The 23330-nt window shown below is 39.0% G+C and overlaps 2 protein-coding genes across 2 annotated transcripts in view; one reads left to right on the top strand and one right to left on the bottom strand.

The window, feature by feature from the left end:
• Positions 1-18649, bottom strand: part of SGTB (small glutamine rich tetratricopeptide repeat co-chaperone beta) — a 43974-nt gene extending 25325 nt beyond the window's left edge. The window contains exons 1-4 of the mRNA XM_080804241.1: positions 18460-18649; positions 17196-17317; positions 8405-8508; positions 4344-4413 (exon numbers count right to left, since the gene is read on the bottom strand). Coding sequence (XP_080660367.1) covers positions 4344-4413; positions 8405-8508; positions 17196-17295 — 274 coding nt within the window. The 5' untranslated portion in view covers positions 17296-17317; positions 18460-18649. The remainder of the gene's footprint in view (positions 1-4343; positions 4414-8404; positions 8509-17195; positions 17318-18459) is intronic.
• Positions 18650-18714: 65 nt separating this feature from the next.
• NLN (neurolysin) overlaps positions 18715-23330 on the top strand; it is a 95891-nt gene continuing 91275 nt past the window's right edge. The window contains exon 1 of the mRNA XM_080804236.1: positions 18715-18913. Within this exon, the coding sequence (XP_080660362.1) occupies positions 18873-18913 (41 nt within the window). The 5' untranslated portion in view covers positions 18715-18872. The remainder of the gene's footprint in view (positions 18914-23330) is intronic.

Here is a 23330-nt window from a genome sequence, read left to right as displayed (position 1 = left end):
AAGCATCTAAAATCATGCAAAAATGGGGCATCTGGAAGGTTTAGTCTGTTAAGTCTGACTCTTGATTTTGGCTCAGGTCACTATCTCAGGCTATGAGATGGAGATTGAAATCGAGCCCCTGCATCAGGCTCAATGTCTAAAATTCTCTCTCTGCCCCTCCCCACATCTCAAATAAATAAATAAATAAAATCATATGAAAAGTTACTGCACATTAAGAATCAGAAATGCATATAAGGAGTGACCACTAGAGACACCTGGGTGGCTCAATTGGCTAGACATCTGACTCGATCTCCACTCAGGTCATGATCTCAGGGTGTGGGATCGAGTTCCACATGGGGCTCTGCACTGAGCATGGAGACTGCTTAGAATTTTCTCTCTTGCTCTCCCTCTGCCCCAACTCATGCCTACACAGGCACACATGCACTCTCTTAAAAAAACAAACACAAACAAAAACAGTGATTCCACTAATAGCTACATGGTTTCTTTCTAGGGTAATAAAAATGTTCTATAATTGTGGTAATGGTTGCACAGCTCCACGAATATACTACAAAACCAATCAATCTGTACACTTTATTTATTTATTTATTTAAAAGATTTTATTTATTTGAGAGAGAGACAGTGAGAGAAAGCATGAGCAAGGAGAAGGTGAGAGGGAGAAGCAGACTCCCTCTGGAGTTGGGAGCCCAATGCGGGACACTATCCCAGGACTCTGGGATCATGACCTGAGCTGAAGGCAGTTGCTTAACCGACTGAGCCACCCAGGCGCCCAAATCTGTACACTTTAAAGAAGTAAACTGTATGGTATGCAAATTATAGCTCAATAAAGCTGGTGGGTTGTTTTTTTTTTAGACTTATTTATTTTAAATAGAGAAAGAGCAAGTGGGAGGAGGGACACACAGAGGGAGAGAGAATCTCAAGCAGACTCCCCCCGTGAGAGCAGAGCTAAGGCAGGGCTTGATCCCAAGACCCTGAGATCATGACCTGAGCCGAAACAAAAATTCGGATGCTCAACCAACTGTGCCACCAAGGCAACCCGCAATAAAGCTGTTTAAAAAAAATTAATTTAGATCCCCACCCCCTAAAAGTAACAACTATAAAAACTCTAAGGAAGCTAAGAGGATTATATAGTTTTTATGACAGAGCAAGATAATATTAACTACATGAGCCTAGGTACTTAAATAGTTTTTTTTATCCTGTGCAAAGGAATTTTCTGGGTTATGTGGATTTTCTTTTTGCTCTTGGGCCTTTTCATCTTGGGTTCTTAGGGAGTCCTCTGGCGCCACAGTGACCCCAAAAGTTAAAACCAGAAATAGACACGACCACTTAACTCATGCTCTAACTAAAATCCACTGTGCTTATTTCTTGCCACGCTATCTTGAGGCAACGATGAAGATGTTGGGCAATGACCAGAACATTCCCACTGCCAGGCCAGAAAAGCACCGATAGTAAGAGAATGCCTAAAAGACCACACACCATAGGTACCCTTCCCTGTCCATGATCACATGCTGAAAACATACTAATCCGCAGCCATGATCATGCACTCCCTGCCTGCTCTCTGGCACCTACTCCCCTAAATCTCTCCCTGTAAAACTCCAGGGGTTCACCTTGCGGGCAGATAGGTGGGTTGTTAAGGCTTGAGCTGCCACCTCCCTCGGCAGCCGGTACCAGAAATAAGTTCCACCTTTCTCTTTTCCAAACCTTCCTCTCTTGAGTTATTGGCTACTTCCGCAAGAGTGTATCTGAGTTTGTTCATGACAGTGTTGGCAAAACCAGCCAGGAGCTGTGCCTCTGACTGTCCAGTTCCTTTGGGGTTCCCAAGGACAAAGCAGCTGGCCCTAGCAGCACCAGGGCTCACCCATTCTTTCCTGAATTAACAGTTGTGACAGATCGTTCACTAGGAGGGTGGCACTGTTATTATCATTATTACTAATATTATTCAAATCTACTGTATGTCTTTTCCTGTAAACCACCACCACATCAAATGTCTACATACTATATGTCCATATACACTTATGTATAGTAACAATGAGCCTAAAGTTACAAAACATCTAACATACAAATATTCAGGACACAGATGAAGAAATTTGTAAAGATAAATATAAATGAACATTGTATAGCAATTTATGCTTTCGTGGTCCTCTCCTATAAAGTTGTCTCCTTTAATTATCAAGATGACCTATAAGATATGCCTAGACTTTTGTGATGTGTGAGGAAATGACAGAAATGAAACCATCTTGGTTTTGTCTGAGCTTATTGCAGCTTTTCAGAAACCAAACACAAAAATATTTGAAAGCAACCTTTCGGGAAGGTACTAGCTGACTAGAAGCCTTGATTAACACAGGTAAGTATAACACACAGCCCGGAATAACCTTATGCTTGACAATCTACAATGGCCTTGTGGGGCTCTGCACTGGGTGTGGAGTCTGCTTGAGATTCTCTCTCTCCCTCTGCCCTTCCCTCTCACCTCCTTCCCACTTCCCTCCCCCTCCCTCCCCCTCCCCCCGGGTACAATGTCTCAATAAAATAAAATAAAATAGCTTTAACTTTGTGTGTAATGTGTCTTAGATATGATATGTCTTAAGGAAAACAAAGAATAAAAGCTTTTGGTTAAAGGCGAAAGCAAGAGTAGTTCAGTTACCCATGCTGGAACAGTAAATGACTCCTAATCCTCCTCTTACCAACATTCACTATATCATAGCAAACTGTGTGGGGAACACAATCTCCTGCAGAGGGAGTAAACATGATGGACAAAAATTAAATTTCAATTTGCCATCTATTTAATATCATCCTCATTGATCTCAGACACTACAAAACTCTAAGCAAGAAAAAAAACAACAACAGGTTAAATTGTTTCAATTAGAAACTAAATATACGGAAAATGCATTTCTATCTGGATAGCTTAAATTCAAATTCTTGGGGGGGAGTACTCTTGACTCAAATGACAACAAGGATCTGGTTGTTGCTTAATTTTTTTATTGTTGCTTAATTTTTTATTAAAGATTGTATTTATTTATTTGAGAGAGAGAGAGAGCATGAGCAGGGGCAGGGGGCCCTGCAGGGGGGAAAGTAAAAGCAGACTCTCCACTGAGCAGGGAACCAGACATGGAGCTCACTCTCAGGACCCCAGGATCATGATCTGAGCGAAAGGCTTAACTGACTGAGCCACCCAGGTGCCCCTTGGTTGTTGCTTACTTTTGCATGTAATCTATGAAAGACATAATTCTAAAATTTTAAGTCACTGTAGTACTATCATTTCTTAGAGAAAATAGGAAATGGAAAATCGAAAGCCATGTATTTGGAAATACAGAACTTTATAATGTAATCCTATGACAATAATCACAGTAGTAAAAATGCAGGCAAAGACATTAAGATAATATTATTTAGGATTACAAAATTATCCATCTAGGTAAGTAAATCATGGTCTTACAGTACCATGGAACACTATGTGGCCATTGAACGCAATGATATATGTATGTATTTATAAATTTAATAGAGAAGATAAGGCCCAAGAAATAGGAAAAGCTCTCTCCCATATCTGCCATTTTAGACATCAACTGTTGGTTTTTTTGTTTTGTTTTTTTTATAAGTAAACATCCTTTTTCGATGTTAGGAAAAGTCCAGAAAAATGGTTCTGAACCAATTTTGTATAGCTTCGGAACATGGCATAATCCCTAAAACTCTCTGCCTATAGGACATGGAATTTCTTGGCTCTCATTCACTGCTAATATCAAAACTTCCCTCCAGCTTCTTAGTATAAATCTTGTATGCCTGACCTGACTCTCCTCTATAGCTTAACATAAATGACATGATAGAAAAATTGAACACAGATCCTCAACAGTGACTTGTTTATTAGTACCAAGACTGCTTCAAGAGCCACTATTAGAAGATGTAGTAATATAGTAATTAAATGTGCTAGCTAATATTTACATGCCATCTACACGCATTAACAAATTTCAAAGAAATCGAAAACAGTAAATATATACAAGAGTTAAAATACTGAAAATTATTTTCATCTCTTTAAACATAAAAAAGAATCTGGTATCCTGGAGTACACATAGCAAATTCAGTTATAAGTAATCTCCCCTTAAGTGACTTGTTTTCCAGGTCTTATTCACGACAGATCTGCTTCTCTTGGAACAAGACATAACTATATTGCTCACAAGCCATTCTATGTTTCTAGGATTTTTCCCTATCACATTTATTTCTGTTTCACAAATACCATGTGGTCTCATGACAATCCAGGCTTGGCAGTGTAAACCAGAATCTTATCAACTGACAGAGTCATTTTCTCCAGAGTTTCAGAAAGTTTTACTAAATAAGTAATTTCTTTATGAAATTCTCACCTTCATCTTTTAATTGGTCAGCTTTTCCCACATCTTCAGGCACTGAGTTTGAGAGAGGCAAAATGTCATTCTGAAATTAAATAAAAATCAATGTATTTCCATTTAGCTACATAAAAAAGAGTCATCCCACAGAACCGTAAGTAATAATGAATAACCTGTATTATAGTAACTCATCTGCAATTACATGTGATGAAATTTAACTTGTAAATAAAAAGACTAGAAAGAAATAGGTGAATAGTCCTCTCACATAATTTTATTAGAAAAATGACTATGCAGAATTTATCTAGAAGATAATGGGCTACTGTGAATCAAAGTTTTTTATTTGCTTTTCCTAGATCAAAAAATCCTACTTCATGCAGAACAAATATAAGTAACCAATATACTTAAAATACTATAACCATAAAATAAAGGTAAATTATAACATGGGTAATGGAGATAAATCGACTATTTACATTTATGCTACAAGTTTATTGTGAATTTACTGACAAATACATTTTTAGTGAATGGAAATGCTTTGTTGTTTTAAATGAACATGCTGCTGAAAATAAATTCATTATATTTAAAAATAAAAACAGGATATTTTGTTATCCAAATTAGGTATTAGGTATAGTTGTAAAGATTTGTTTTTCCTGAAATTTCTAATAAATTCTATTAAATTCTGGTAAAATAAATAGATAACCAATATACAAAGAATAGGAACAGAAATATATTCAAGAGATTTTTTAATATCAGTGAAAATCTTGAAACATGTTTAATATCTAAGGAGATACCCTACCAAGTCAAATTCACAGTTAACAAAAAGCAGCACTGATAATATGATCCTATTACTTAAATACGTGTACACACACATATACATGCACACAGGCTAAAAAACAAAGACAGGAAAGGTCTAACACAAAAGGAGGTAAAATTTTCAGTCTCTTCTCTATATCATTCCATATTGACCAAATTTTTTAAAACAGTGGACATATTAATTTCATCATAAAATAAAAAAATAATGTAAATTTCCTGTTTTCAGTAGCTACTACCATCTTCAAACCTCCTTTGCATTCATAAGATTCAAACCAAAGGTGCAAGCAGAAACATCTTGAGTGGCACCGGGAACATAATGCAATTTTCCATTTTCGAAAGATCTTTTCAAAATTGTGCTGCTTTTACATTTGACTCTGAAGTTTGTGAGTAAAGCTATAGTTTTCAAGAAAACATAACTTGTAGCTAATGTGCCTATGTACTACATTTAGAATATACCCACCAGGTTCTTTGTCTTGTCTAAAGTTTCAAGGAACTTGATAACTCCAACGTTCAAACATACTTCCCTAATTATACACAAATTTTCACAAGTATAAAATCATTCATCAAGTACATGAGTTGTTCTTATTTTTTGTAATCTTTCTCTACTAATCAGTTTTTCTAAACATAAAGTATCAGAATAAAATGGAATAAAAAATACAGAATCGAATCGGGAATCCTTGTAACTAGAGGTCACTACTTAAAACTGACTATGGTCATAGGATATAAGTGTAGTTCAAGGACACAGGACTGCCCCGCAGTACTTGCTGTCAGGTTTTCTTCTATGTCACATCTTCTAACAAGCCTGGGCAGTTAATGCATGGGGAAAAAGTGGCTTTTTTGAGTCACAAAAAATGGCATATTGATAAATGGACTCTAATCCATTCTGCCTTTAAAGTCCTTCTGAATTATTTTAATGAAATTGTCACAGTTTTATATCTTTGAAAACTAATTCTCATATTCATTGAATACATTTGAGCAGCCCATAATGTAGGGATGAGGGTTATCTACTTTATAGAAAAGGAATGAATCCATTTAGTATAGAAACTTAACTCCTAAAACTAAAATGATCAACGTAACAACAAAGGACACTTAGTGAGACAAATAATTTCTTTTTTTCTCAAGTTTTTAATTCCAGTTAGTTAACATACAGTATTATTTTAGTTTCAGGTGTACAATATAATGATTCAATAATTCCATACATTACCTGGTACTCACCGCAAGTGTCCTCTTTAATCCCCATCACCTGTTTCACCCATCCCCCCACCTTCCACCCCTTTGGTAACCCTCAGTTTGTTCTCTGTAGTGAAGTCTGTTTCTTGGTTTGTCTCTCTCTCTTTCTCTCTCTTTTTTTTTACCCTTTGCTCTTTGCATGTTTCTTAAATTCCACATATGAGTGAAATCATATGGTATCTGTCTTTCTCTGACTTGTTTCGCTTAGCATAATACCCTATAGTTCCATCCATGCTGTTGCAAATGGCAAAATTTCATTCTTTTTTATGGTGAAATAGAGACATAATTTCTTTAATTATAACAATTTTGATGCTGCTTTAGGCAAGTTTTAGACTCTCTTTGAGGTACCCTGCTAACAAACACATATGTGATAAAGTTGCTGCTGTTAAATAGGAATAACAAACGATCGATACCACAAATAACACTGTGCAGATACACAATGCAGCCAGTGCCAAGAAATTATATTTTAAAAATAGTAAGTAAAAAAAATTTTACAATTAATTAAATATAATCAAAGGGAAACAGTGTGAGAGAAAGAAAACAGAGCCCTATTTAAACAGAGTGCAAAAGTCAATTTGAGCCTCCTGGGAAGTAAAAAAAAAAAAAAAAAAAAAAAAAAAAAGTCTGATCTCTTTAGTATGAGGTGAATAATGACAGGAGCTAAGGAATGAGCAAATCCAAGTGTTGTCTCAAGCACAAGCCTCTTGGGCATCTAGGACTTAAATAAAGTCAGCTTCAACCATGGGCATATCCAGCCACTGCAATGGGGTTCCCTAAGGAGGCCAGAAGCCCAGACAATCACAGCAACCAAAGCAGAGCAAAGGGGAATTCTCTGATGGGGGGCACACAGACATGTCACTATCTCCTTACATCTTTGTCATGTAATTAGTATTGATCTGTCTGATAACCACATTGTTCTTTTTTCCAAGTATAGAAAGATGGAAGATAATACTGCCAATTTGCAATCTTCACTGCAATTCTCAGAACCTCTTCCAACAAGTTCTAGAAGCAGCCAATGTGTTAGTATCAGCAATGTCCCTGCCAGGCTGAAGTATACACTACATGCATCGGCTTCTCCCCTGAGTTCCTCGTTCCCTACCCAAGCTTGAATACAGAACTAGAACAACAAAAGGAGTTCACGAGGCACCAAAATGTAATGAAAAAACTCATGGGAGGTCACCCTGGGGCCCTAAAATCAGTAACCTTAAGATTTTTCAGACAGCTAAAGGGATGCGTGGGTGGCTCAGTTGGTAAAATGTCAGACTCTTGATTTCGGCTCAGGTCATGACCTCAGAGTTGTGAGATTGAGCCCCACATCAGGCTCTGCACTTGGCATGGAGCCTACTTAAGATTTTCTCTTTCCCAAAAAAAAAAAAAAAAAAAAGATTTTCTCTTTCCCTCTCCTTCTACCCCTCACTGCTCCCTGCTTATACTGTCTCTCTACAAATCAATCACTCAATAAATAAAACTGTCTTTAAAAAAATTTTTTTTCAGGCAATGTTATGGTCCATGTTCCCTGAAAAGGCCATAAACCAGAGACCATTATAAACTGGGAGCAGGGATATCAGAAAACTTATTATTTGGCATTACTTTTGCACAGTGACCCTGAAACTTCCCCTGTCTTAAATAGCCCTATCAATGGTCAAATTTTATGAATTCTGCTTCAAAATGATGATTCAATTCCTAATGAATCTATTTCTACATAGTTGCTTTGTAAACAGGAAAATTTTGTTTTTAACTTGTATTCCATGTCAGAAATCTAAAAATGCTCAGAGACTAAAAAGGACTTAAAAAGCAACTAAGACATATCATTAAATACAAAAGAAGGTGAAAGGATGTGAACAGCTACTAATATGGAAACCTAAAGCACATTACAAGTTATATTTTAGGTCCCAAATCATCTCCATGTGGACTACATACCTTACACCTAGAAAGAAGTTAGTTAACCTAAAGTCTAGCCCCTCAAATATTAACAACCCAACATCATTATTGTAGTCATACTTAAATCAGATACTAATGAGAAAACAGTGACAGCTTACCTTACAGAAGGAGTTGGTGAACATTTCTGTCAAAGGCTGTGAAACTGCTAGATGGGTATCTTCTGGGCTGATTTTAAAAACTGTCTCCAAGCACTGAATTGCAACTTGAGATAAATTTGAATAGTGAAAAAAAAATTAGCAACCTAAAAAAAGAAACGACCTTTTTTTCTGGTAGAAATCTGCACTCTGTGCAATCTGTGGTAATTCAGTATTTATGATCACAGAACATAAGGAAAAACTAAATGGTTCAGCTACATAGAGATTTCTGTTTATAGACCAGCTGCTAAGGGAAGACAACTTGATTTCTTCTTCCTTACTTAAGGAAAAATGTTACCTAGAATATAATTTCTCAATATAGCCATTACATCATATTCTTATTGAAGCATGTCATTAACAACAACAGACTCCTCTCTGCCAATATCTGATTAACCACCTTGAATAAAACGAACAAAAAAGTCTTCTTTTTCAATGTGAGAAACAGAATTCTCAACCTGACCAAAAAGAGTAACAGAAACAAACTCTGGCTGGTATATTTACTTATGTGAAGATAGGTGGACTTTAAAAAAATTCATTCATGCCTGCAAATTTACCCCAACCACCTACTATGTGCAAGGTGCTTTCCTAAGATGGTGTAAATACAGCAGTTAATCAGAAGAGAAAAATCGCTATCCATGTGATGAAGCTTACGTTTAAGAGAAGAAGGCTGACAAACACAAAAATACACGGCATGTTAAACAGTGAAAGGTGTGTCGTCTGCATTTGGTGTATGGCAAGATAACTGATATGGCCAGGGTACAGACGGAGTGGAGAGATATGGTGGGAGATTATGCTAGAAAGCAAGTCTGTTGTTGGATGACAAGGTACCTTACATAACGTTCTTAAAGAATGTGCACTTTACACTGTGGGCAAGTAGAGAGCCATTAAACAATTCAGTAATGGAGAATAATATAACTGGATTTGTGTTTAGAACTAAAAGTCTGGTAGGACTGCTGAGAATGGGTTAGACATTAGAAAGAATAAAACACAAGGCTTATCCTCACAGAGACAGTCTAATGTGGGAGACAGTTAAATGCATGTAATACAGCATAACAAGTTCACTAATAGAAATATGTACCAGCTACATAACAGAGTAAAGGAAATGACCCCTCTGATCAAGGAGGGTTCCTACCTAAGTGATCTAAACAGACAAGCGGTCCAAACGAGGGCAATTACAGGGAAGAAAGATATCCTGTTGTTTCTACAAGTACTCACAGAAGGAAATGGTGGCAGCTTTTCATCTTGGGGATGCTCTCCTTTGAAAAGGAATTCTCTCCTGGCTCCCGAAATGAGAATGTAGCCCAAATGTTCAGTGTACTTCCAGACAATGTGGAGGAGATCCACTTATATTTGTGGATGAGTTTTATTATTATCTGCACTCAATATACTTAAACTAAAAACAACACAAAAACAATTCATTCACTTCTCTCACCCCACTCCTCACCTCGAACAACCACTGATCTCTTCTTTGTGCTTGGTTTGTTTATGAGCTTCCATATATGAGAGAGATCATACAGTATTCATCATCCTTTTTCAGATTTATTATAGATTCACTTATATTTGTATATGAGTTTTTAAAAGATACACTATGTATTAACTGTGGTCCTGAGAAAAATACCTCTGTCATAAAAGAAATGAAAATACTACTTTCTCTATCCAGAGAACAACTGTCCTTAGAAAAGGGAGAATAAGCAACAAGTTACCAAGTACAAGAAGTCTGAGTGTCTATTACATAGAACATAATCCATTGTTTGCCCTTTCTCATTCTCTCAATTTCTTTTCTTGCCAAGCACTTGTTCTTGAACTTCAGTCCATACCAGCATTAAAAACACTCAGCCACAAGGAAACAGGCTCCCATTGCCATGATGACAGTCAATGTAAACAATAACAATAATAATAATGGTAAATGTATGTGTGTATTTATGTGTATATATTTATTCTTGATCAGTATCTTTCCTTCCTGATCAGACTTGTCATTGCCTTTACTGTGCCACGTCGCTGGTACCTGTTTCTATTATTGAACTTCTCATACTACATTTCGTATGTTTAAATGTCTGTCTCCCACATTAGAAGGTCTCTATAGATAAGGACTGTATCTGACTCATCTCTGACATTAACGTATCTGGCAAATAATAGGTGTTCAATAAATTTAATCTACTTCTATGTTTACATTGGAAGTAATAGTTTAATTACAGAGGAAATAACAACAATACAATCTGTAGAGAAAAGCACTTCTCTCCTCCAAAACATTAATGCACAGACACGGGAAAGAGGGATGGTACACAATCAAGCCCTTAACCAAAACCCAGAGTATGTAACTTTACTGCTACACACTGACAGGTGAAAAGTCCATGTGGTAACCTGAGGGATTTTTATGCTCTATCCTGTTGAGGCAATTCAGTCCAGCTCCTTTATCTCTGCTGTCACTAATCTTAAAACACAGATCTGGTACATACTAGACACAATTAAATATCATTAAAGGAGGTATCTGCTTTGTCTTAAACACAATTATTTGGTGTGTGTTTTTTCAAACCACTTTACTGAAGTATGGTTGACATGCAAAAAGCTGTTTATATATAACGTCTGTAACTCCATGAGTTTGTGGATAAGTATACACCCATGAAATCATTACCACCGTCAAGGCCAGAGACATATTCATTGCCTCCCAAAGTTTCCTCTCACCATTGTTATTATCATGCATACATATGTAGTAAGAACACTTAACCTAAGATCTACCTTCTTACCAAACTTTAAGTACAGAACACAGTGATAGGCACTGGGCAGACTAGTAAGTTCCCAGAATTTAAATACCTTGCATAACAGAAACTTTGTACCCTTTGACCATCACCTATTTTCTCCTTCCCCAGTGTTGGCAACTGTCACTCTACTCCCTGATTCTAAGATTTTGACTATGCTAGATTCCCTATATAAGTAAAGAGAATTGTTTGATAGGCAAACCCTATTGCCAAAGTGTTTAGCCTTGATGATGATTTGGTTGTAGAGATTGAGGCAAAGGCCCAACTGGAATGGATTCAAAAAAGAATAGGAGAGGAATCAGAAAAGGCAAGTATAGACAGCTCTTTCAAAGAGTTTTCCAGAAAAAGGAACACAAAAACAGTAGGCAGTAGTTGGGATGGGGGTGAGGGTCTGACAAAAATTCAGGATTACCTCATTACCATTTTCCATCCAGTCAAAAAAAAAAAATCAAATAACCTAAGTGCAATAATTTATCTTTTACTTCAAGATTCATTTATGAAGCAAGGATTATTACATTCAGTCCTCCTTTCAGGAGGTCATAGTCAGGAATAAGTCATACAAATATAAACAAATACCGTATATAATTATTGTTCTACTTTAACAACAAACAATTGTGCATTTGTTACTGATGAGGAGCAGGACAAATGAAGAGTTCTATTTAACACTACCATATCCCATTTCAAAAGCTGCCATACGTTAGCTACCTGCCTTCCCTGATTCTGATTCTCTCGACGAATCTATCAGATGAAGAGGAAGCAGACGGCTTCATCTAACAGACTGAGAAGTTAAGATACAGACCAACTGAGTGATAGGCCCAGGATCACCCGACTCAATTCATCAATTCAATTCAACAAATACTTATTGAGCACCTACTGTGTCAGGCACTTTTCTATATGCTTCAGATATATCATACAGTGAATAAAACAGAAAAGACCCCTGACCTCTTGGGGCTGACATTTTGGGGCAGGGGTGGAGAGGTAGGCCATAAGCAATAAAAAGTAGAGGAGGGTAAAGAGATCCAAGTGTGGAGAGCAGAGCAGGGAAGCAGGCTACAGACACAAGAGCACCCAGTATAGGCCTCATTCAGAAAAGAGATCCTACAAAGACTCAAAGACAATGAAGGTATTACCATTTTCTGAAGTAGTAACAATCTAAGCAGCAAAAAACAACTACAGCAGAAGCTCTTAGGAAAGAAGAGGTAGTGTACTCAGAGTTAGGAAGCTAATTTGGCTCAAGTCAAATGAGAAAGGCAAAGAGTCAGTGAACAACACATCACAGAAGGCCAAATTATATGAATTCTTTAAAACATGACTAAGTAACATGAGGAGTCACTGCAAGATTTTGAGTGGAGAAATGACAGAATCTGACATACTCTGTTTTACTTTTTAAAAAATTTTTAAAGAGGGCGCCTGGGTGGCTCAGTGGGTTGGAGCCGCTGCCTTCGGCTCAGGTCATGATCCCAACGTCCTGGGATTGAGCCCCGCATCGGGCTCTCTGCTCAGCGGGGAGCCTGCTTCCTCCCTTCTCTCTCTGCCTGCCTCTCTGCCTACTTGTGATCTGTCTGTCAAATAAATAAATAAAATCTTTAAAAAAAAATTTTTTTAAAGATTTTATTTGTAAGTAATCTCTTCACCCAACATGGGGCTTGAACTTACAACCCCAAAATCAAGAGTTGCATGCACTACTGACTGTGCCACCCAGGTGCCCCTGACACACTCTGTCTTAAAAGATCACTGGTGGCTGTGTTGGGAATATTCAACAAAGCTGCAAGAACAGAAGCAGACAGACCAGTCAGAGGCCACTACATTAAAACAGATGAAAAACCCTTAACTCTACCCAGGGTGACATCAGTGGAGGTGGGAGGAAATGGTAAGACTCTAGATATATTTTGAACGTACAGCCAACAGGATTTACTAAATGATTAAATGCAGAATATGAGAGAAAGAGAAGACTCCAGAATGCTGCCCAAGTTTTGGGCCTAAGCAACTGAAAAGAGAGAGTTGCCATCAACTAAGATAGGGAACAGATTTTGGGTGGGAGGATCAGGAGTTCAGTCTTGGAAATGTTCAGTTTGAAATGCCTATTAGACATAGAAGTGGAGATATCTAGTAGGCAGTTGGATATAAAAATCTGCAGTTCAGAAGGAAAGTCTTGGTTGAATGTCAAGAAATGGAACGATAGCATCAAAAAACTGAGTATAGATAGTGAAGAGAAGAAGTTCAAGCACTGGACCCTGGACACTTCAGGTCAGGGAAAAGAAGAGAAACTAGTAAAGGAGACAGACGGAGCAAACAATGAGATAAGGAGAAAACTAAGTGTGAGGAGGTAGCCTGAAAGCCAACCGAATCAAGTGTACGGCAGTGGCCGGGGGGTGTGGGCGAGATGAGGGAGATCATCAGCTTTATCAACGGCAGCTAGTAAGGAAGATGGAGACTGAGAACAGACCACTGAACTAAAGAATCCAGAAATCACTGATGACCTTGATGAGAACAGTATAGGCAGAAAGACTGAGGCTAAGGCCTAACTGGAATGGGTTTAAAAAAGAATAGGAGAGGGGGGTGCCTGGGTGGCTCAGTGGGTTAAGCCTCTGCCTTCAGCTCAGGTCATGATCTCAGGGTCCTGGGATGGAGCCCTACATCGGGCTCTCTGCTCAGCAGGGAGCCTGCTTCTCCTCTCTCTCTGCCTGTCTCTCTGCCTACTTGTGATTTCTCTCTCTGTCAAATAAATAAATAAAAGCTTTAAAAAAAAAAAAAGAATAGGAGAGGAATTTTAAAAAGCAAGTATATACAATTCTTTCAGTTTTCCAGGAAAAGACAATCAGGAAGACAATCTTTCCAGGAAGACAATCAGAGTAGGCAGTAGTTCGGAAGTAGTAGGGTAATATGGCAAGGGTAATTAGCTGTTGTTTTTGCTTTTTTAAGAAGGGAGAAATAATGAAAAGTATATTCTGATATAAATGATCTAAAACAGAGGGAAGTTTGCTGATATAAGACAAGAAGGGTACAATAACTCGAGCGATAACTCAGAGGAGGTGAGACAGGATAGAATCAGATCCCATGTGTCAACAGGTTTCATTTAGAAAAGACAGTGGATAGTTCATCTACGGTGTCTTCGTCTGTTTGGGTTGCTCTAACAGAACACCATAGACTAGGTGGCTTATAAACAACAGAAATTCATTTCTTATAGTTCTGGAGGCTAGCAAATTCAGTGTCTAGTGAAGACCTGCTTTCTGGTTCCCAGGCTGCATCTCTTCACTGTGTCCTCACATGGTAGAAGGAGCAAAGGAGCTTTCTGGGGTCTCTTAGAAGAGCACTAACCCTGATCATGAAGACCCCACCTCCTAATACCATCACAATGGGTTAGGTTTCAACATACGAATTTCAAGAAAACACAAATATTTAGTCCATGGCATACTATTACCATATATGGGCAGGCAGGCTGAGTGTGTGAGGGTATAGATGCTGGTGTGCGGATAGATGGGGCAGGGGGAGTCTGTGGCAGTTGTCTTCTTATTACTTGAATTTTCTTGGTGGAGTAGGAAGCAAGGTCAGCAACTAAAAGTGCGTACAGGGGAGGTCATTTGAGGGTTTGAGAAGACAGGAGAAAAAGTGATAAAGTAGTGGTCTAGGAGAACAAAACTATGCATGAACTTGGAAGAGACAGTATGATTGCCAGACAGCATTAAACGTCCACTTGAGGCTCATGGTCATGAATTCAAAGAGGAACCAATTGGCAAAGTTGTATGGTTTGCTCCATCTATACATAGTCACATGGATATGAACACAGAGCTGGTGGAGAGTTGAATTTAAAAAAGGTCAGGTTTTGCAAGAAAGGGAGAGATACACAAGGGCATGAACATAATGATGAACCATGGAAGAGGGTGTGAAGGGTAAGGGATCAATAGACTAGAGATACTCATAGGGTTAAAGAATTATTGGGGTAGGGATTCTAGAGGGAGTGAGCTGCAAAGACAGGCAGTGCTGGTCAGGATGTGAAATGTTTACAATAGAGATGATGGAGAGAATGCAGTTTCAAAAATGAGAAGGTCCAGGGAACAGTTCCTCACCCTTGGCACTACTGACAGTTTGGACTTTGTTCTTGGAGGCCATACAGTGCATTATAGGATGTTTAGCAGTATCCATGGCCTCTACCCACTTGATGCCAGTAATACCAGCCACTCAGTGGTGACAGTCAAGAATATCCCCAAACAAAACCACCTTGAGTTCAGAACCACTAATCTAGGGTATGGCCATGCTGCTCAGTGGTTGAGATCACTGGAGGACAAGCAGGTCAAGGAACAGAGTGCTGAGAGAACTGAAAGAAACACCTATGAGGTCATTGCAATTGCCAAAAATTCAGACAGATTAGTACTAGAGAGAGTGATAGGGAGCAGGAGCACAGCTACTGACATCTACTGACACAGATGTCAGTAGATGACAACAATTAGGAGTGGGTGACATTTTCTGATGAAAAAGCTCAAAGCTGATAAGACTGTAAAAACTTACCACTATGGTAAGGCTCGTACAAGAACTGAGGCTCCTCTTCTAGGGCTTTTTTAAATGTCTAGAAGGTGGGCAGACTTCACATGATTTCATACTCAATTAAATTAGACTCACAGAGTCAAAAATAGGGGTCGGTCAAAAACAATTGGCACCATTTCTGGCTGCCATATATAACAAACAGCTGAAGGCACATATTTTTGGCTGAAGGCCATCCTAAAAATAGGACATAACAACTTGATTTTTTAAAAAAAAACCTCAATTTTCTTTCTGGTCCTTAGAAATATGTATTACACTGCCTTTGATTAGAAAAAAAAATCTTCTATTAAATGATTGTATTTATCTGTTTGCTACTCGACAACCATAACCAATGTTTTCTTTAGATAACCAGTCACCTTTACCTTCACATAGTTTAACCACTAAGGAGGACAAAAAGATCTTAATATGAAATGAACCAACTGCAATGTTCTCCAACTGTGTGTCACCTGCTCCTCTCACTGCCACCTGGAAAGACAGTGTCTTACCAGATTGCAAGCAGATTTAGAGCAAATGCCCAATTTTCATTCCCACCTCTTAAAAGCAATGGAAGTGCTTATCAAAAGCACTTCACAATGGAAGTGCTTATTGAAATTAATAGAGGTATCCCCTTTATAGGAAAAATAATTTCAAGATGGCAAAATCAAATTGTATGATATCTATTAAATTCTCCCAAACGTACTGTCTCATTGCAATAATGGCCTAATAGTCTTTAGGCCACAAGGAAGCTACACTCATTGAACCTCCATAAGCCTCTCTGGAGAATTCTACCTTTTTTTAGGGTTATACTGAATTTAAAATTTATAATGCATAAATGTGAAGCAGAAAAGATGGTGTTCAGGGAAACACGTGATGCTATCATCCAAGTCCTGTTCAACTTCAGAGATTACCAAGTCTAATATTTAAAGCTCACACAAACAGTGAAATCCTCTCGTTTTCAAATCCCCAAATAGAAAGTTGTCAGAGCTTAATTGTGATGCAATTATTACACTTTTACATACTGCTTTTATGATGACTAAGGTATTTTCAGGTATTGATTCTAAACGAGATGCTTTCCTATTAGGAAGAGACAAGATCTTCAGAGTAAAAACCAGGATTTAAATCTCAACTTGGCCACATTTCACTGTCAGTGTTATGTCACCTAATCTATCTGGTTTCATTTCATTTTCTGTTAAGTGAGGATAATACTAACTTAACAGTTATCGTACAGAAAAAATTCCCTACAGTATGAACAGCATAGTTCTGACACATAACAGTTGTTCAATAAATGAACAATTGTCCTCATATTGTGCTGTTAATTAAAACAATTAAAACAAGCCTCAGAAAATGGAAACACAATCTCTTCTTGAAAGATCAATAAAATATTTTAATTTTGTTATAATAGATCATAAAGTCAGGCTTACAGTCATTTTAGTCTTTGTTTACAATCATAACACAAATGAACATGAACAGCAGGTGCCTACCTTCCAAACTTTCTTGTTCATCTGAAGTATAAGCATCCATTTGACTTTGTTCCCGTAAGAAACGAATAACAGCATAAACTAAGTGCTTGATAGATGACATTTTAAAAGCTTAAACACTTTTCCTTGATAAGAAAAAGGAAAACATTGATCTAAGTTATGTTAAAGAATTGGTCAGGAAGGTTATAAATAAAAAGGTTATAAATTAACACAGAAAGTAAAAAGCAAAAACAAAACCTGTATTACCTCATTCTTGTTTTTAAAGAGTCAGGACAACACAAAGTATTGTTATGGTAAGGTGTTACATATTTTCACTTATACCCAGTAGTATTAGATTATGTTAAAACCTGCAAAAGTAAAATCGTCCTCAAAACATGTAGAACACAAGCTCAGACACTCACTGAATATCTCACTGTATCTTAACAGCATGTATAGTACAGATAAAGATCAGGACAGGAGAATAGATACAGATATAGAAATCCCCAAAAGGCCTCAGTACTAAGTTCAGGGAGATTTCATACTGCTGACTCAGAAGCTCGTCTACAATGACCATCTTCCTCTATTTCATTAGATTTTTTAAAAATGTATGTATAATTTACCCTGCATCAACTTTTGTAGGCTTAGACTGTTATTTGAGGAGGAAATACATTAATGAAAGGGTGTTCAACCACTGAATGCCATTCTTAATAAAAATGGTATTTCTTTTTTAAACAAGACATGTCGGAAAATCATTGCCTAAGTCGATGGATACTACACACCGACCAACGCTCTCTGCGGTAGCTGTGCTCTCGTGGACAAGCTGGAAGCTCCCGGTCATGTTCATTCACATGGAATACTATCGCATCCAAACAGTGGCGCAGGGCCAGCCGGCCTTAATGGCTTATTTCCACTAAATCGCATCATCCATCTGTTCCCCAGGTTCCCTAATCCAAAGCCAGGGTGTGGTACCCGCCGCCAGGATGTTTATTATTTCTGGGCTTATTTTAAAGGCGAGCCCAGTCTTTAGGTCATGGGGTTGCAAGTGCTAAATAAGGGTCCAGGGCAGAAGGTGGGAAAAAAAAAAAAAAAAAAGAAAGAGGGAAAACGAAGATATTCAACCTCCTCCAGGCTTCTCCCCCTTCTTCTCCCCAGAGGACATCGACCTCCTTCTCCCTCCCTTCAGTACCCGGGCCTCGCTTTGGCCCAGACGGGGTTTGCTGCGGGTGCGCGGTGCAGGCCCCAGCTGGGGCGGTGGGAGACGCACCCATCCCAAACAGAAGCCCCTTACCAGGCGAGAGGACGCGACACAGTGGCAGCGGGCCTGGGGGCGTCCGTAAGCCGGTACGCCCGCCCCCTGGTCCTCCGGCTTCAACCTGGCTCCGGACGGCAGCACTGCCCACGGTCGCCCAAACTTCCCCGGCTCCTAGGCCGCCGCCGCCCCTCAGCCCACCCGGCTGCGCGCTGGGCTCCCGGCCACTGGGTCTCGCCAGAACCGCCCCCCCGGGCGGCGCAAGGCGCGCGGGGCGGGGCGCAAATCGGGGGGGCGGGGCCGAAGTGGGCGCCGGCGTGGGGCTGCCGCACGTGGGAGGGCGCGGACAGGGCCGGTCGCCGCTGCAGCTGTTGCCTCCCGCTAGGCCGCCTCTCGGCTCTCCCACCCGAAACCGGAGGACAACGCGCCCGCAGCCGCCTCTCGGCCGTCCCATGATCGCCCAGTGCCTTTCGGCTGTGCAAGGCCTCCACAGGTACCTCCCGTGCGCGGATTAACCTTGACTGTGGGCCGGGCGTGGTGCGGTCTGTGCCGTGTGCCTGTGCTCAGCCTTCCCCGAGCGCACCCCTCCGACGCCCCTGAGACTTTAATCCCCGTGGCCCGCATGCTCTACCCTGAGGGACACCTGGCGCGGGCACTTGGGGCCACCTTTCCCTCCTCCGCTCCCTCGGGAGGACATTCATTCCCTTTGTTTGGGAGTGTCTCAGCTGCAGTCCGCGAGACTGGTCGCAGGCCTGGCCCAAAATGAATGCAGAAAGATGGTTCGGATAAGAAAAGCATTTGACTTCTGTCCCGCATCCAGAACTGCAGACCTCTTATTAAAAGTGCCGGCAGCTGTACACTCAGGAATAGCGATTCTAATTTGCCCCTCGCGCATATCATTAGCATACAAATCGTTTAACAAACACGCACGTGAAACCGTTATGGTTTTGCTGCTTATCTCCGTCCATGCTCTCTAATTTCCTTTATATTTACCTCTTCCCCATAAAACATTAGGCCTCTTGCTGGGGCAAATTGACTTGGCCCAAAATGGAGGAAATTTTGCTAGGACGCGGTTTGGGGCAGCCTCAGCTGCTGTTTTGGATTGCTTCCTAGCTCCCAAGCCACACCCCTCTGCCACAGACCAGTAGCAAGATGGTGAGAGAATTAAATTCTTTGCACGGATGCGCTAGATGGAGTGGTTTTCGGAAACAATGCCTCTACCACCCCCATCCCCAAATCCAGCCTGGAACTGTAAATCCTAATGACGATCCAACAGAAAAGAAGGAAATATGTGTTTCTTGCTAGATACTTATAGAACTACTTTGGAAAATGTCCAACATTTGAGCTTCTTGACAGTTTTCTATTGTATGTGACCACTTATCTGTGTGGAGCTTTGTGTTGCTCCATCCCTGTAATTATGATGCATCCAAGAGACAGTATATAAAGAGTTAATGTGATGATTTTTACCATATTTCACACTGTCCTTTTAGTCTGCAGGCTGCAAGTGATACAGCTTCAAGTGCAGCTATTTGTTGGGACAAATGAAGATACATAATGCAGGTGTGAGAAGAGAATAAATTTTGTACAAGACAGCGCTTCTCAAACTTTTTAGTCTCAGGACCACTTTACCTTGCAAAAATTACTGAGGACCCAAGAGCTTCTGTTTATGTTGGTTATAACTCTCCATATTTACCATATTAGAAATGAAAATTGGGGGATTTTTAAAATATTAGTTTATGTAAAAAAATGTAATAAACTCATTACCTGCACAAATAACATTTGTAATGAAAAATAACTTTTCCAAAACTCCTCCTTTGGTTTCTTTTTTTTCCTTCAGTTTTTGTGTTTTTTTTTTATGGTTGTAAAATACACGTAACATAAAATTTGCCATTTTAACTATTTTTAAGTGCACAATTCAGTGACATTAAGAACATTCACGTAGTTGTACTACCATTACCATTACCCATCTCCAGTTCTTATTCATCATCCCAAACCGTAACTCCTCATTATGTCCTTTCCCATCCCTGGTGATCACTATTCTTTCTGTCTTTATGATTTTGACTGTATTAGGTACCTCATACAAGTGGAATCATGCAACATTTATTTTTTTGTGACTGGCTTATTTGAGTTAGCATGTTTTGAAGGTTCATCCCTGTTGTAACTTAGGTCAGAATTTTCTTCCTTTTTAAGGCTGAATAATATTCCATTGTTATCAATATACCACATTTTGTTTGTTTATTCACCTGTCCATGGTCATTTGGATTTCCATCTTTTGGCTTTTTTAAATAATACTGCTATGATCACAGATGTGCACAAATCTGTTTTTGAATCTCTCCTTTCAGTTCTTTGGCAGGTATACTTAGAATTAGTGGATCCGTATGGTAATTATGTATTAAATTTTTTGAGAAACCACTATGTTTCCCATAGCACTTGTACCATTTTACATTCCTGTCAGCGGTGAACAAGAGTCCCATCTTCTCTATATCTTCTTCAATATTTGATTTCTGTTTTGTTTTTTATAAAAACTATCCTAGGAGTGGCATTGTTTCACACTTGTGCAAAACAAATTGTAACTTAACAGAAAATAGCTGGATTCTTACATCTCCTTCTGCATTTGATAGGTTACATTTTTGTTTTGGTTGAAGAAGATAAAGAAAATCCCACTTCTCACTTATATGTAGTTGGAGAAATGGGAGTATTTAACAGTTTTTTAAAAGTGATCATGGATTTAAAAAAAAGTGTCTATTGATATGCTCTGATATTTATATCATACCAAAGTTTCACAAGTAGTTGTTTAAAGATGAATTGCATTGCAGAATATGAAATGATCAATGTACTTTTCTTATTCTGTTACATTAAAATCCATGTGTCTGTCTTGGGTTTTAAATGGATCTTTTAAATGGATTTTAAATGGATCTTTTACACATACATGATTTTCTAATATCAAATATTGGTTACTTGGAAAATAGCAGTACACTGTGTTATACAGATCTTCCTGATGTTGACACATTACATTATATAATATCACATCATATTCCTTTATATCATCATCTACCCCACCATAAATGGCTTGAAGTATTAGGAAGCTGGCCAGCTCACAGTGGAAGATATAGTTTTCAAAATTGTAATTTTCATTTGAAAGCTGAAATTTTATCATTGGTAACAAATACTATCAGTTCCTCGAAGTGACAGTCTGACTTTGTGACAGTCTGACTTTGTTATAATTTTGCGAGAACTTCTGCTGGATACTCTAGTCTGATCAATCATAGTTTTTGTCTGTCACTTGTCTTTTCAAGTAAAAATAATATTCTATGAGAAAAGCAACTATTTCAGCTCACAATGTAATCACTTGCACAGTGCTTTTGGTTTGAGCAACCAAATCTTCTGGACAGCCCTTGTGCTTAAGTATACAGCAAAAGTGCTGTGTGCATACTTTGCCACACATATCATTCAGTGATTGAGATTTAATAAAAAGTGAAATTGACATTTTTAGCATGAGTCAGTGGCAGTGAAGAATATGATGACTGCTTAGATCGGTGCCCCTGCCTTGACATGTTCAAAGGAGGCAACAATTTCATGTACCATTGCTTCTTACCATCAGTACAAATGTCGACCAAGTGAAAAAAGTAAATAATATCATACCATTATCATGAAGTACTTGTAACCTCACAGACAACTTAAAATGCTCTCAGGGACACCCCCCCCCATATTCCCACCTGCAAGGACTGCAGAACACACCTTGAGACCTTGAGAACCACTAATACCTGTTACTCAGATTCTTTGTATATGCGTGGAAGAAAATAAATATAAAGCCATGAAATTATTATCTTATTAGAAGCTGGTAGCCAACCAAATATATTAACTATTTTTTTCATTAACATATAATGAATTATTAGCTCCAGGGGTACAGGTCTGTGAATCGTCAGGCTTACACACTTCACAGCACTCACTATAGCACATATCCTCCCCATTTTTAAGTTTTATTTCAATTTTTCTTTATTAACATATAATGTATTATTTGCCCCAGGGGTACAGGTCTGTGAATCATCAGGCTTAAACACTTGACAGCACTTACCATAGCACATATCCTCCCCAATGTCCATAACCCAACCACCCTCTCCCTATCCCCCTACACCCGGCAACCCTCAGTTTGTTTAGTGAGATTAAGAGTCTCTTATGGTTTGTCTCCCGATCCCATCTTGTTTCATTTTTTCCTTCCCTACCCCCAAGCCCCCACTTTGCCTCTCAAATTCCTCATATCAGGGAGATCATATGGTAATTGTCTTTCTCTGAGGGACTTATTTCACTCAGCATAATACCCTCTAGTTCCATCCACGTCATTGCAAATGGCAAAATTTCATTTCTTTTGATGGCTGCATAATATTCCATTATACATATACATACACACACACACACACACACACACACCACATCTTTATCCATTCATCTGCTGATGGACAGTCAAGGTTCTTTACATAGTTTGGCTATTGTGGACATTGCTGCTATAAACATTTGGGTGCACGTGCCCCTTTGGATCACTACATTTGTATCTTTAGGGTAAATACCCAGTAGTGTGATTGCTGGGTCGTAGGGTAGCCCTATTTTCAACTTTCTGAGGAACCTCCATGCTATTTTCCAGGGTGACTGCACCAGCCTGCATTCCTACCAGCAGTGTACGAGGGTTCCCCTTTCTTTGCATCCTCTCCAACATCTGTCATTTCCTGACTTGTTAATTTTAGCCATTCTGACTGGTGTGAGGTGGTATCTCATTGTGGTTTTGATTTGTATTTCCCTGATGCCAAGTGATGTAGAGCACTTTTTCATGTGTCTGCTGGCCATCTGGATGTCTTCTTTGCAGAAATGTCTGTTCATGTCCTCTGCCCATTTCTTGATTAGATTATTTGTTGTTT

This window comes from Martes martes (genome assembly GCF_963455335.1).
Source record: "Martes martes genome assembly, chromosome: 5".
In the NCBI taxonomy this organism is placed as follows: Eukaryota; Metazoa; Chordata; class Mammalia; order Carnivora; family Mustelidae; genus Martes; species Martes martes.
The sequence above is the reverse complement of the archived record's forward strand: the minus strand, read 5'-3'. Positions and strand labels throughout refer to the sequence as shown.